The sequence below is a fragment of the Xyrauchen texanus genome, chromosome 39 (genome assembly GCF_025860055.1).
Source record: "Xyrauchen texanus isolate HMW12.3.18 chromosome 39, RBS_HiC_50CHRs, whole genome shotgun sequence".
Classification (NCBI taxonomy): Eukaryota; Metazoa; Chordata; class Actinopteri; order Cypriniformes; family Catostomidae; genus Xyrauchen; species Xyrauchen texanus.
Genome location: NC_068314.1, coordinates 12,598,785 through 12,613,599, shown reverse-complemented (window position 1 = coordinate 12,613,599; position 14,815 = coordinate 12,598,785). Strand labels below are relative to the sequence as shown.

Here is a 14,815-nt window from a genome sequence, read left to right as displayed (position 1 = left end):
CTTCGGCCTGTCTCTGTCCCCTCGCGCCTTCACGAAGTTCGCAGAGGCGGCCCTTGCCCCGCTATGAGTAGCCGGCATTCGCATTCTCAACTACCTCGATGACTGGCTCATCCTAGCACACTCTCGAGTTACTATGCACACACAGAGACCAGGTGCTCTTGGGGCTTCAGGTCAACTGGGAAAAGAGCAAGCTCACTCCGGTTCAGAGCATCTCTTTTCTCGGCATGGAGTTAGACTCAGTCTCAATGACAGCATGTCTCACAAGCGAGCATGCTCAGTCGGTACTGGATTGCCTCGCTTCCTTCAAGCCAGGCACAGTGGTCCCTCTAAAACTTTTCCAGAGGCTCCTGGGGCATATGGCGTCCTCCGCGGCGGTCGCGCCGCTGGGGTTGATGCATATGAGACCACTCCAGCACTGGCTCCAGACTCGAGTCTTTTCCTCACTTTTCCTCCCCAAGAAAAAGGGCAGGTGTGGTCTCCGCAGGGTCTGGGTAAGACCCCCTTCCCTATATGCGTGTAAGGGCCCCGGCCGTGATTGCTCTATGCGAGAAACATAGAGAGAAAAGAGGCCCAGCCAGCCAGGCTTTCCCATGTTGGCAAACATCGCCTTGTTCCCCTCTCAGGGTAACTAGAAGGATCCCGATGTTCGTATGAGGCATTGGGGAAGGGTACGTGCAGCCAGGTACAGACGATGTGCAGCACTGGATGAATCCCTGCCCGCCTCTGTATCGGAAGTTCACGTACACGGTTCAGCACATGGCAAGATTGGAATGGGTCCCCTAGTGTCGCTTCTCCGACACAACGTGGAGAGAGCGACAGAAGGGGAACGTTTGGTTACGTATGTAACCTCCGTTCCCCGAGGGAGGGAACGACACGTTGTGTCTTTCCTCCGCCATGTCGCTGAACCGAGCCACTGTTGTGGCCGGACCATTTCGGCTCCTCAGAAAAATCCTGACTAAACTTCCGTGATTTGCCCCGCTTAAATACCCGTGATCGCGGGGCGGGTATGCAAATACTGACTGCCAACTCTCATTGGCCCTTTTCAATAGGTCAGAGGTGAATATCGGCACTCAAGAGAGACCCCTAGTGTCGCTTCTCCGACACAACGTGTCGTTCCCTCCCTCGGGGAACGGAGGTTACATACGTAACCAAACGTTTTCTTCTTAGTTTTCATTAACAATAATAACCTTGGTTCTCTTTCTAACTTTCCTTCTGTAATATGGGAATTCGCCTCAGGCATATCTGACACCGGAAGCAATGAAATGAAACAACAGTAACTTAGATGTTCCCCGTCTGTCGCTCACTCGATGTTGTGTCGAATGGCCGAGTAGCCGTTCCTTTTCTCTCTCCATTTTTCTCGCATAGAGTTAGAGCAGCTGGGGCCATTTAACGGTATAACACATTGACATTTAAATTTATGCATTTGGCAGACGCTTTTATCCAAAGTGACTTACAGAGCACTTATTACAGGGACTATCCCCCCGGAGCAACCTGGAGTTAAGTGCCTTGCTCAAGGACATAATGGTGGTGGCTGTGGGGCTCGAACCAGCATCCTTCTGATTACCAGATTACCAGTTATGTGCTTAGACCCCTACACCACCACCACTCCATAACACGCATCGGGAAGCGCCCAGGCTGGGGGGAGGTTAAAGGTGGCGAATACGTCACATGGGTTTTCAGGCCACATGTGGAAGTGGCGTGGTGGTAGATCCTACCTGCTGAGAGGAAGGAGTTGCTACAAACACAGTGACCTGGTGGCAGAGGGGACTGCCCAAGGGAGACGAGGGTCTGCAGGTAGGGAGACCGTACTGTGGAAAATACACACAGGGGGATTAATCTATTAAGGCCAACCCTGTGGAGCACCTATTCCAGTACAGAGTAATTAGAGTCATCCTCCGCTGAATACACAGACCACAGGGCTAGGGAGGAAGGGCATCCATGGAGCACGAGTTTTGTGGACTCTACTGGGAGAAAGAGCACACGTGATCACCTCTGTGGAGGGGAAGGGAGCTATGTGAAAGCGGAACACTCGGTCAGACGTGCGGTCCAAATAGGTACGCAAAGCATGCACTGGACACAGCAACGATAAGTCTGGGTCTGCCTCCTCCCGGGGCAGCGCTTGCAGGTTCACTACCTGGTCCCTGAAGGGGATTAGAGGAAAGAAGGTCCTTCCTCAGGGGAATTCGCCAGGGAGGGGCTATAGCAAGGAGCATGAGATCAGAGAACCAAGTCCGCGTGGGCCAATAGGGGGCCAATAGAGTGACTTGTCCCCCGGGGCCAGCTGTGTGCCAGCGCGTCTATCCTGAGGGGAGCCTCCACTAGGGAGTACCAGAGCGGGCAGTAGGAGGTCTTTTGGGAAGCAAACAGGTCTACCTGTGCTTTGCCGAACCGCTCCTAAATCAGCTGGACTGTTTGGGGTGGAGCCTCCACTCTCCGCTGAGCATGCCATGTCGCGACAGCACGTCCGTTGCCGTGTTGAGTTTGCCCGGGATATGAGTGGCATGCAGCGACCTGAGTCCAAAGGAGGAGATAGCGGGTGAGTTGCAACATGTGACAAGAGCGCATGCTGCCATGGCGATTTATGTACACTATCGTTGTGGTGCTGTCTGAATGGATCAAGGCGTCATGGCTTTGAGCAGCGCCCGGACCCGAGGACCCAATCGTCTAGCCGTGAGGGCTGAGGGGAGGACGGAGGTTTCCAGTCCAACACCATGCTCACGGCGGCCCGGGCAAGCATGTTGGCCATCTGGGCATCAGCTTCAGACTGGGTGGGCCCAGTCGAGTCTTCCGTGTTAGACGCCGGGGCGCTCTCCGATGCAGCAGGGAATTCATCATCCAGCTCAGCAGGTCCGAGGGAGTAGTCAGACTGGCTGGAGTGCTGTTCCTTTTTAGGAAGGAAAGGTTGCCATGGTTAAGTTCTCGCAGTGAGAACAAGAACCATCCACAACCGCCTTAGTGTGATCGCGGCCCAGACACACAATGCAGCATCTATGACCATCAGGAGTGGAGAGATATCGACCGCATCCAGGAACTACACAGGGGCAGAAAGGCTTCTTTAAAAAGACATGTGTGTGCTCTTTTAGAGAAATAAATTGTTTTAGGAAAATATTCTCTTTTTTAGAAGCACTGTCGAAGCGCCCAGGGGCCGCTGATACGTGCCATAGATCCAACTGCAATGCTCTGCAGAGGTGAGTGGAACAGAAGTAATCTCAGCTCGCTGATCGCACATCCGCTCGTCTCCAAAGAAGAAATCTTAATGAACAGATGCACGATTCCCTCCTTTTATACCTGTATGTCCGGTGGAGGAACCACCAAATTCTGTCTGACAATTTCTCATTGGCTTTTCTCAAGTTCAGAGGTAACTCTAATGTCGCTTCATTTGACACAACGTCGAGTGAACAACAGACGGGGAACAGTTTGTTAGACAAGCCGTTCAGGTAGATTGCAAAGCGCGTTTTTTTAATTTTGCGAATATAGTCACTGTCGAAGTGAATATACTTTTCTGCTGTGTCAATATTGTTTCTCTGGGTGTAAACCAGCATGTTAAGGTGGGTTTGCGTAGTTTTCAGTAGAGTTAAAAGCGGTATTAGCTCCTACCCTTTCTCGAGCTTAGGTTTCTGTAATGGTGACTCTGAGCTCACCGAGCAGTGGAGAGAAGGGCAAGGATCCCTCCCGTCCATCCACGTGTGGATCTATGATCTCGCCCAAGGATTCCCACCCGCTCTGTATCACCTGTCTCGAGAAGGAAAAAGACCCTACGCACCAGCGCTACTGTGATTGTCCTGTCAACTGACAGATGTGGTGTCATTGGCAAAATCCCACAGTGAGATACCTTACTTCTGTTCTCAGAGAACTGGGGTTACGTGAGTAACATAAAGTTATGTCACATCCCTTGAATGTCTTTTCCTGGTATTCCCAGGTAGATACCAAGTGAAAGTAACCGGGTTCACAGTTTTGATAATATAAATATTTATTTTGTAATGTTTTTTGCATTATTATTATTTAATTTTTATTTTGTTACTTTTTCTACATATAATGTTGCATTTGTGTTTTACAGCCCTTACTTTGCATAGCAGGAGATCATTGGGCTTTTTTTCATGCTACATTGTCTGTAGTAATTAACAGCATATCACAGAAGCTGCCCATAGACATCAAGTTGAAAATACCCAGAATACACCTTTAAAGTTTGTAATTTCTGCGCCATTAGCACCAACGTATGTAATTGCAATAATAAAAGTTTTTTGTTTCCTCTATGAAAATCAATGATTGCTGGAACTTACAGCAGTTCATTTCATCGCTGGCATCCTCACAGTCCAACACCTGATTACAACGACTGGAGTTTGACACACAAGAGCTGTCTCTACACTGAAACTGATCTGCCGTGCACAGGGTTGCTATGACACACACACACACACACACACACACACACACACACAAACACACACATACAAAGACATTTACATTTATTAATTTGGTAAGAGTAATAATACATCATACGTGATTGTGAAGACTGTCACAATGACTGCACAGTGTTGTGATACAACATGAATAATGCAGTTACACATTAAAAATGCCCATGCTTTCAAAGACTAGATAGTGTAGATGTCCAGGTCAAATAAAAAAAAATGTAAAAAACAGGCAATAAATTTGATTAAATTAAATAAATTATACCATAACAGTTGTATTGTTGTGACATTATTTTCTTGACACTTAAGGACATTTCAGACAGAAATGCTCATTAATATAAAAGGCATTTTATTTTATTATTATTAAATTTTTAAGGGAAGGTTTTCAATCACGTGTTTCATTTAAACCACACAATGACGTCTTTAATTTTCTGTTACAGCATAATTTTCTGTAAAGCTGCTTTGAAACGATGTTTTGTAAAAAGCACTATATAACACTTTATAATAAGGTTCCATTTGTTAACATTTGTAAACAACAATAGTTAACATGAACTAACAATGAACAATAATTTTACAGCATTAATTCATCTTGGTTGATGTTAATTTGAACATATACTAATACATAATTTTTATATAAAGTTGTATTTGTTAACATTAGTTATTGCAGTATGAATTAAAATGAACTAACAGTTGTATTTGTTTTGACTAAAATGAACAAAGATTAATATATGCTGTAAAGAATAATTGTTCATGATTCCTAATGCAGTAACTAAGGTTATACCACGGGTCTGTTGAATGCTTGATTCTGATTGATTCGGACGTTCTAAGACATACAATTATTTTTCAAGTCAATGCAAGGCTATGAAGTAGTTCCAGGTCTTGACCGTATAAAGGTTCCATATCATTTAGGCAAATTATTTCAGTTATTTCAAAGAGCCCTACAGGCTACCACAACAAAATAACCAATTAAAACAAAGACATTGGTTAAGTACATAGGTAGGCATTCGGTAGGTGTGACACCCTCAAGCCATCTAGTGGTCACTCACCCAGCCTACTACATTTTTGAACTGTTGACTTCTGGCAGGCACTACAGAGCACTGAGCACTGGAACAGTCAGGCACTGGAACAGTATTTTCCCTCAGGCTACCCATCTCATGAACAGTTAAAACTGCCCCACTGAGCAATAATTCACAGCTGGGTCTATTTATATTTATCCAACATACCCTACCTCTTTTGCCATACATTCCCTTGCATCTGTATATAACAAAAATGTAAATATTTGGATGCATTAAGGTAATACAGTATATAGGCAACCTTGTTTCGGTTTATTTAAATGGGAAAGTGAAGGTAGGCAGAGGGTGGCAATGGTTGTCCACCTTGTTCACACACAATGCTAGATATACTGTGTGTACTGTATGTATATATATATATATATATATATATATATATACACAGTACTGTGTAAAAGTTTTTGTTTTTACAAAAGCATTTATCTTCAGCTAGTTATGTATATCTTTAGCTTTAGTGTGTCAATAGGAAAAATGTATTTTAGACTCCCAAACATTATTTTTGTAAATAGAAGGACAGGGAGCCCTACAACAGATAGCATGGCCCCCACAGACCCCCTACTGAACATTGAGTCAGTCTGGGATTAAATTAAGAGATATAGCAATTGAGACAGCCTAAACAGATAGAAGAACTGTGGAAAATTTGGAAGAAACTTGAAACATCCTGTCTGCCAACAACCAAGAAAGGAGTACCTAGGAGAATTGGTGCTGTTTTGAAGGCAAATGTGGTCACATTAAATATCGATTTAGCTTTTTTGTTTACTAGACTTTGCATGACATTAATTGTTAAATGAAATGTATTTATGGCATTATTTTTGAAGACATCCTCACTATGCAACATGTTTCATAAGTGCCTAAAACTTTTGCACAGTACTGTATATATATCATCACCGGTCCTCCACCAAATTATACAGTGGGTGCAATACACTGTGGCCTGTAGGCCTCTCCAGGTCTCCATCTAACCATTAGACAACCAGACGAGGATCGGTGATGATAGTGAAGGATGCATGAATCAAGTCACATACAAGGTTATCCTGGAAGAAAACTTGCTTCCTTCTGCTATGACAATGTTCCCCAACTCTGACGATTGGTTTCTCCAGCAGGACAATGCTCCATGCCACACAGTCAGGTCAATCAAGGTGTGGATGGAGGACCTATGGATCAAGACCCTGTCATAACCAACCCAATTTCCAGACCTGAATCCCATTGAAAACCTCTGGAATGTGATCAAGAGGAAGATGGATGGCCACAAGCCATCAAACAAAGCCAAGCTGCATGAATGTTTGAGCCTGGAGTGAATGGTAGAGAATATGCCAAGACACATGAAAGCATTGATTGAAAATCAGGGTTATTTCACCAAATATTGATTTCTGAACATTTCCTAAGTTAAAACATTAGTATTGTGTTGTATAAAAATGAATATGAACTTGTTTTCCTTGCATTATTTAAGGTCTCAAAACACTGCATCTTTTTTTATTTTGACCAGTTGTCATTTTCTGCAAATAAATGCTGTAAATGACAATATTTAAATTTGGAATTTGGGAGAAATGTTGTCAATACTTGTTGTCAAAACTGATAATTTTGTACTGGTCTCTTAATTTTTCCCAGAGCTGTATATATATATATATATATATATATATATATATATATATATATATATATATATATATATATACACACACACACACACACAAACACAGTATATCTAGCGTGACGTGTGAACAAGGTATACAAACATTGCCATTCTCTGCCTGCCTTCACTTTCCCATTTAAAATAAACTGAAAAGAGTTTGCCTACATACCATACTGCCTTAATGCATCCAAACATTTGAATTTTAATTTTTGTTTCGTAATTGTCATTTATCAAAATGCTGATTCTCATTATATTATTATATTACCTCACCTCATTATATTAGATTCTCATTATCCTTTTAATCAGGGACTAAAAAAGCTTACCGTTAAGAACAAAATAAAAGAACAGTTAATATCATAATTTTTTTTAAATAACAGTACTCTGCACTAAGTGGTGGAATACCAGTTGCAGTGTTGCCAGTGTTGGAAGAGAAACAAGCAACATGGTCTAATTTTTGCAAAAATAAGCAATAATAATCATTTTCCCACTGTGTGGTTGATTTATCAGCATAGAAATCATTACAAGCAGTTAATTAACAGTTAAGTATAATTTTATTTACAGATCTACTTCTAAGTCAAAACCCGGCAGCATCAAATCTGTATAAATACATCATATCTAACAATAAAGCAGTGAAGACTTGGAAAGAACAGAGACATTTTTCCTTTCTCCCCAGTATGGAGTGCCCAATTCCCAATGTGCTCTAAGTCCTCGTGGTGGCGTAGTGACTCGCCTCAATCCGGGTGCCGGCGGACAAATCTCAGTTGCAACTGCGTCCTAGACTTCAATCTGTACATCTTATTACGTGGCTTGTTGAGCGCATTACCGCAGAGATGTAGCACGCATGGAGGCTTCACAGTATTCTCTGCGGCATCCACACACAACTCACCACGTGCCCTAATGAGAGTGAGAACCACATTATAGCGACCACGAGGAGGTTACCCTATGTGACTCTACCCTCCATAACAACCGGGCCAATTTGGTACTTAGGAGACCTGGCTGGAGTCAGTCAGCACGCCCTGGATTGGAACTCACAACTCCAGGGGCTGTAGTTACCCAGGCCCCCAATAATTTACTTTTTAATAATGTTTTCATTGTATCTGGATTAGCCGTGCACGTATACATGTAGTTTTTATACATAGTTCTTCACAAATTCATTCACAGAATGTGAAATCCACAACAGTCAAGAAAGCAAAGAAGTGTGTGATGCAGCAGTTTCCTTCAGGCTCAAAGCACGTTTGATTTCTTTGGGCAACATGAAGTGGTGTAGTTTAAAAGAAATTCTGTGATAAACCCTTTGGCCTTTAGCTTCATTAAAAATTATATGAACAATAAAACTGGTTATCAGCATTTAAAAAGAAAGTTTTCAATCCGGAATAATTGAAAATCACTTTGTTTCAGTTTTCGGTTATGTTCTGCAAAAAATTTAGTTAATTTTCAGTTTTCAGTTCACTGATTTTAGTCCCTGCTTGTAATTCAGACATTTACCTCAGTATTTAAATCAGCATTAATCAAAGCATTTACAACAAAAACATCTATATTTAAATTTATTATATTGTTTTGTATCGTTTTGAATTATATCATACAAAAACACTGGCATTAATTTATGCATTATGGTAATGTGAAAGTGAGGGAAAATCTCCTTAATTATCCAGAAAATAATGTCACAAATTCATCATAAAACAAAACATCATATTGGTCCTAAAAATCTGCATAATATTCTGTATACAAAATATATGTTTTATATTGATTTTTGGAAAACAAATGACCCAGACATGTTTCACCCATTAAGTGTTGCTGTTATGTGTTGTATACTTGTTATATTGCATTATAGATGTTCAGTGTGTAACTTGTATTAACAGACAGTCTTACCATTACAGAATAGTTCATCAGAGTTATCTCCACAATCATCCCGGCCATTACACCACAAATTGTGAGTGACACAGCGTCCGTTCACACAGCGCTTGTAGCCCTTTTTACACACACGATTAGCTGAATACATACACACACAGATGGTTAAAGCATCACAAGAAAGGAATTCATAACTATAGTTAACATTAATACTACCACACACACCCATATACACACACACACACACACACACATTTTGGTGCGGCTATCCTTATGAGGACTCTCCATAGAAATAATGATTTTTATATTGTACAAACTATATATTCTATCCTCTATCCCTAGACCTAACCCTCACAAAAAACATGCATTTTTACATATAATAAATACCAAACATAGTTTAGTATGTTTTTTTTAAGCAATTTGAATTATGGGGACACTAGAAATGTCCTCATAAACCACATTTATAGCATAATATTCTTGTAATTACCAGTTTGTAAACACACACACAAACACACACACAACTTACTGCAGTAGGATAGTTTCTCATCTGATTTGTCTTTGCAGTGTGCCATGCCATCACAGGTGAGAGTGTATTTGATGCAATCTCCATTGCCACACTCAAAGTCATCCATACTGTTGCATGACGTGTTCTGAGCTGAGAGACACAACACAACAATGTTAAACAATCATAAATGTGAAAATCTATCTTTGAGCATTTAAATGTGAAGTGTGTCATTTCTGTGCCTCTAGTAACACAAATAGAATTAGAAATAAGGACAAATTTCCTGAACCATCCACTCATTTGCCATAGGTTGGTCAAATGTTTATGTGTCAGGTTGGCTGGGATGCTTAAACAAACAAGCTTTTGAAAAGGCTTTTAATTATGTGTTAGCTTTAAAGGAATAGATCACCCAAAAATGTAAATAATCTCATTATTGACTTACTCTGATGTGTATGACTGTCTTTCCTCAGCAGAACACAAATTAAGATTTAAAAAAAATGTTGAAGCTCTGTAGGTCCTTATAATGAAAGTAAACGGGTGCCATCAGGCTGCTGGCTATTTGACGATCCAAAAGGCATATTTAGGCAGAGTTGGGAGGGAAATGTATTCCACTACAGATTACAGAATACATGCTGTAAAATGTCATTTGTAACATATTCCATTAGATTACTCAAGGTCAGTAACTTATTCTAAATACTTTGGATTACTTCTTCAGCACTGGTAGATTTTTTCACTTGTTTTGACTATAAAAACTCTTAAACATGTTAAAAATACATTCTCTGAAAAACCTAAATATCTTATGCAGTGTTGTTTCTAAAACAATAAAAATCACATTTATCTTGTTTTAAGGATTTTTTTTATATTTTTACAGGAAAACAATAAAATAATTATTATCAAGAATATGATTTTTAATAAATTATGACCCATAATTATGACCCAACGTGAATTTTCTTGATAAAAAAAATAGGATCGTGTCTGGTAAAGTGAATGTAAAATGGCTAGAAATAGCATTTTAGTTAAGTGTAAATTTACACAAGTTTTATTTCTATTTCTTCTGCTCCAAATTTCTCTGTCTGCCTGTATGAATGTAACGCATCATAAGAAAGTGTTTCACTGCTGTTCAAATACACTTTGGATCACATTATTTATATGTATAAATGATTTCCATCTGAAAGGACTAAATATTAAATGAAACAAATGACAATAAAATGCAAAGTAATCTCTTCAGTAATCAAAATACAGTTACAATGTAACTGTATTCTAATTACCAATGATATAAACTGTAACTGTAGTGGAATACAGTTACTTATATTTTGTATTTTAAATACGTAATCCCGTTACATGTATTCCATTACTCCCCAAAACTGTATTTAGGCAGCATAAAAGTAATCCACACGACTCCAGTCAATCCATTAATGTCTTCCAAAGCAAATTGATAGGTTGGTGTAAGAAAAAAGTTATAATTAAAAATTCATTAACTTTTAAATTTGCTGTCCTTTTCTGCATATCGTGGTGCCGTCCCTGGTGCAATGCCAAAAACATACAGGTAAGTCTCCTCATTGCTATGGTAAATGTCTTACGAAAGAAATTATATATACACGTATATATATTGGCAGGATTCTGCCCTTAGTGTTGTTTTTTCCCCTTTGTGGCAGAGCCCTGACATGTACGTGTTTTGTGTCTGGAATCTTTGGTTCTTTTGGTTTATTTACTCTGTGGCTGAGTCCAGAGAATTGTGTTTTGTCTTGTGTTATGTGAATGCATTTGGTTTTGTATTTTCTCATTTCCTTGTGCATTCGTGTCTGTCTTGTCTTCAGTGATAACCCTGCCATCTCGTTTGACTTGTTACCAGTTTGATTATTAGTTTGTTAGGGTGTGTTCACACTTGGCAGGTTTGATTCGATTAAAACGAACTCTGGTGTGATTGCTCTGTTAGTACGGTTCATTTGAACAAGTGTGAACGCTGTCACCCGAATCTTGGTGCGCACTAAACAAATGAACCTAGACCGCCTGAAAAGTGGGTTTCGGTCCACTTCCAAACTAGCTCTGGTATGGTTCGATAGATATATGAACGCAACATGGTCCAAAGACATCTAAACAGACCAAAAACAGGATGTAATTTGCCTAATACTGACCTCAAGCATACCGGCTTCTTCTCACCATAGGAGCTATGTTTCCCATTACAGTTCGGTACTGGTGTCGGAACTGACCGTCAGCTGTCCTTTTTCGTTTGTGTATCCAACGGAGGAATTCCTGGCGTTGTTTTGGCTCCTTTACACATTTTATTAACTCTTAGTTTGTTCTCAGCTGGTAAAAATACCACCATACATACATCCAACGAGCGCATTTCGCCAGCATTGTTTTGGATATTCGGTAAGTTCCGTCAAAGAAATTACGTCATAAAAGCTGTCCAATCAGGTCATGACTTTTTCCTGATGTCTTTGGTTTTGTATCGTTAGGTTCGGTGTTAAAAATGCCAGTGTGAACACTAAACGAACCAGGACTAAATGTATCATTTTCATTTTTGGTCCGGACCAAGCGAACCGAACTACAAGTCTGAACACACCATTAGTTTCACCTGCCTTCCTCGTTTCCCTCCTGATTCCTCTCCTTTTATAATATTCCTTTGTTCCCTGTCTGGTGCCAGTTTATTGTGGGATGTTGCTTGTGTTTAGGCCCATTAGGTCTCTGTCGGTCGTGATCCTGTCCAGTCGGATTTCTGTTAGTTCCCCATTCCAGCTCAGCCCATCACTGTGTTATCGCCCTGGACTGTGTTTGTTTTTCCCCTTTGTGTAGTTATTGTTTGTTTTTGTTATTGTGATGAGGAGTAGGTTGCAGAGCACATGATGGGAGCACAGCTGGCGCTGAATCGGCTGATCAGTGGGAGAGCGACATAAGGGGCAGCCGGAAAATTTGGTTCAATTGATTCCACCAAATAAATTATTAACTAAAAAAAAAAAAATCACAGTTACTATTCCTATTGTGAAATCAAGATTATTGTAGTAAGGGTGATTATTCGGTAATTTAAAAAAACTTTATTTTGGCACATGCACAGTGTTGTCTCTTTTCCTCATCATTGATGTTTGTACTGTCAGGGCTGTCTAGCTGTGTGAGAGGTTTGACTTCTTCCATATCGCTTTTAACTAGAAAATTAAAATGGCTCGCATCAGTTTTGTGGTCTGCGGTGCAATATCGAGGGAAGCCCGGTTGGCCTACTCATGCTCCACAGATACAGTAGGTTAGAGAAGAGCAGATCATTGGTGCGTGTAATTCTGTGATGACTCGTGTCGCACACTTGCGCAAAAAAATTTCTTCAATCACATCATGTTTTCATCCGTCCCGTGTTTTCTGTTTCACCTAACACGCTCCCTGTCATTTCTTCCTTGTTGTCCGCCTGTGTTTCACTGTCGCTGTTAGAACTACACTTCCCTTCTTCCTCACTCCTCATCACCGCTGTCACAGCGTTATTGTCCGCACCTGTCGCTTGTTTTGTTAACACTGTATCTGTCTACTTAACACCGTCGTTTCCTCTCTCCGTTGTCGATCGTTACCGTTTCATGTTTATGCCTATGTGTAACCTCTCGTGCTTTCTCCAGGTTTTCCCAGCCCGTCGTGGATGCCCTGTCATCTCGTGTTCCGCTCTGTGTTAGTTTGTGTTGGTTTACTTTTCCCCTCGTGGACTTCTTATTTGCTCCAGTGTTTATTCCCTCGTGTTTGATCAGTTTCATTGTGTTTTCAGTTGCCTGTTTTTCCCATCGTGGACTTTGCTTTGTGTTTACCCTTTTATTTATTATATGTTAAATAAAAACGCATTTGGATCCGCACCTCTTGTCTTCCCATTCCTCAAGTGTGACACCGTCGTTGTTCTTTCCCTGCTGTCTGTGACCCATTTTCGGGTCATGACCCACCAGTTAAGAAACATTGACCTATATACTAGATAGAGTTGGGAATCGTAAGGAATTGTATGATTCCGGATCGGATTACTCTTAATAATTCCAGTTCCTTTACAGTTCCATTACCGAGTCCAGTAATACTTTTATTACTTTTTTATCAAATAATTATTTCGAAATGAGAAATCCAATTCTTATTGTATTTACTACCCTCTGCTGTCTGTTACCAAATAATGAGATCATTTCAGATTTGTACAGAGCAGATATAACAAATCAGAAATACATATATTACAGTTCTTGTAAAAGTTGTGTTTGCAGACTTTTTAGAGACATAAATACAATCCAATCATAACTTGTATATCTTTAATTATACATTGTCATATGAACAACCAGTCAGTAACAGCACAGCTTGATTTAATAGAGACACAGGTCATCATTAAATAAACAGTAACAGTTTCAGAGACAGATTAGACTGTGTTTTGTAGCCTAATGTTGTACTTCAGGCTTGTGAGACTTCAACAGTTCTTATTTAATTACGAGTTGGACATTCATAACTTGCACATCAGTATAAGATTACTTGTATACTGAAAGCGCTATAGATTAAAAAGAACCAGCTCATTAGAATGGTTCTTTCGGGATCTGATTATACAGGAAGCACCATATGTTTAGCGCTGTTGATTCAAAAGAACTGGCTCCTATGAATAATTATTTTGGGAATCATACTGTACCGGAAGCACATATGTTTTACGCTGTAAAAAGAGCCGGCTTGAGACTTGTTGGATTAGGAATTAAATACACTGTTAGATCTGTGTTTTTTACGCTGTAGAGTCAGTAGAGGGAAGTGTTGCTGCAGAGATGCGCTGCTGGAAACACTGTCAGAGTATTGTTCCAGACAGAGATGGTGTTCCAGCCACATCAGTGGAAAACTGCATGCTGGAGAACCGTTAACGGAACCAAAAGTCACAAAGATCATACAATTCTGGTATTTTTATAAAGAATGGAACCGGTTCTGAACAAAAACCGGTTCTCGGTTCCCAACCCTAATGCTAGAGTACTCTTAACAGTTGAAAAACATTCCTTTAGCAGAAAATATTTTCTTTCTAAGAGAACAGAACAAAATTATTGATGACATCATCTTGCCCTACACAGATTTTTGTGCCCAGTCAAATGGACAAATGGCCATCCTGTGGATATTTCACCTAAACAACACTTCCAGCTTCAGCCACTAGGGGCAGTGGTTTGAATTTCAGTTAGTACAGACCAATTTTAGCAGCAGAACCTTTGACTTCCAGAACTTTTTTTTTTACTGAATTTACAGTGAAATCATCAGTCTGTCAAATCAGCCAATAATAAGGTTCCCTGATGGTTAGGATATTGCTTAAGGTAGAACAGAGCTATTGTAAAGGATTAAAGATGGGATGTATTGTATTGTCAAAAACCACCCCAACATGTTTCTAGATTCAAATAAA

The 14,815-nt window shown here is 40.4% G+C and overlaps 1 protein-coding gene across 3 annotated transcripts in view; it reads right to left on the bottom strand.

The window, feature by feature from the left end:
* The window catches only part of lrp1aa (low density lipoprotein receptor-related protein 1Aa), a 296,995-nt gene that overhangs the window by 92,974 nt on the left and 189,206 nt on the right, over nt 1-14,815 (bottom strand). For all 3 annotated transcript variants that reach the window (XM_052110997.1, XM_052110998.1, XM_052110999.1), the window contains 3 exons: nt 9,481-9,609; nt 8,976-9,095; nt 4,281-4,394 (listed from right to left, as the gene is read on the bottom strand). In XM_052110997.1, the coding sequence (XP_051966957.1) occupies nt 4,281-4,394; nt 8,976-9,095; nt 9,481-9,609 (363 nt within the window). The remainder of the gene's footprint in view (nt 1-4,280; nt 4,395-8,975; nt 9,096-9,480; nt 9,610-14,815) is intronic.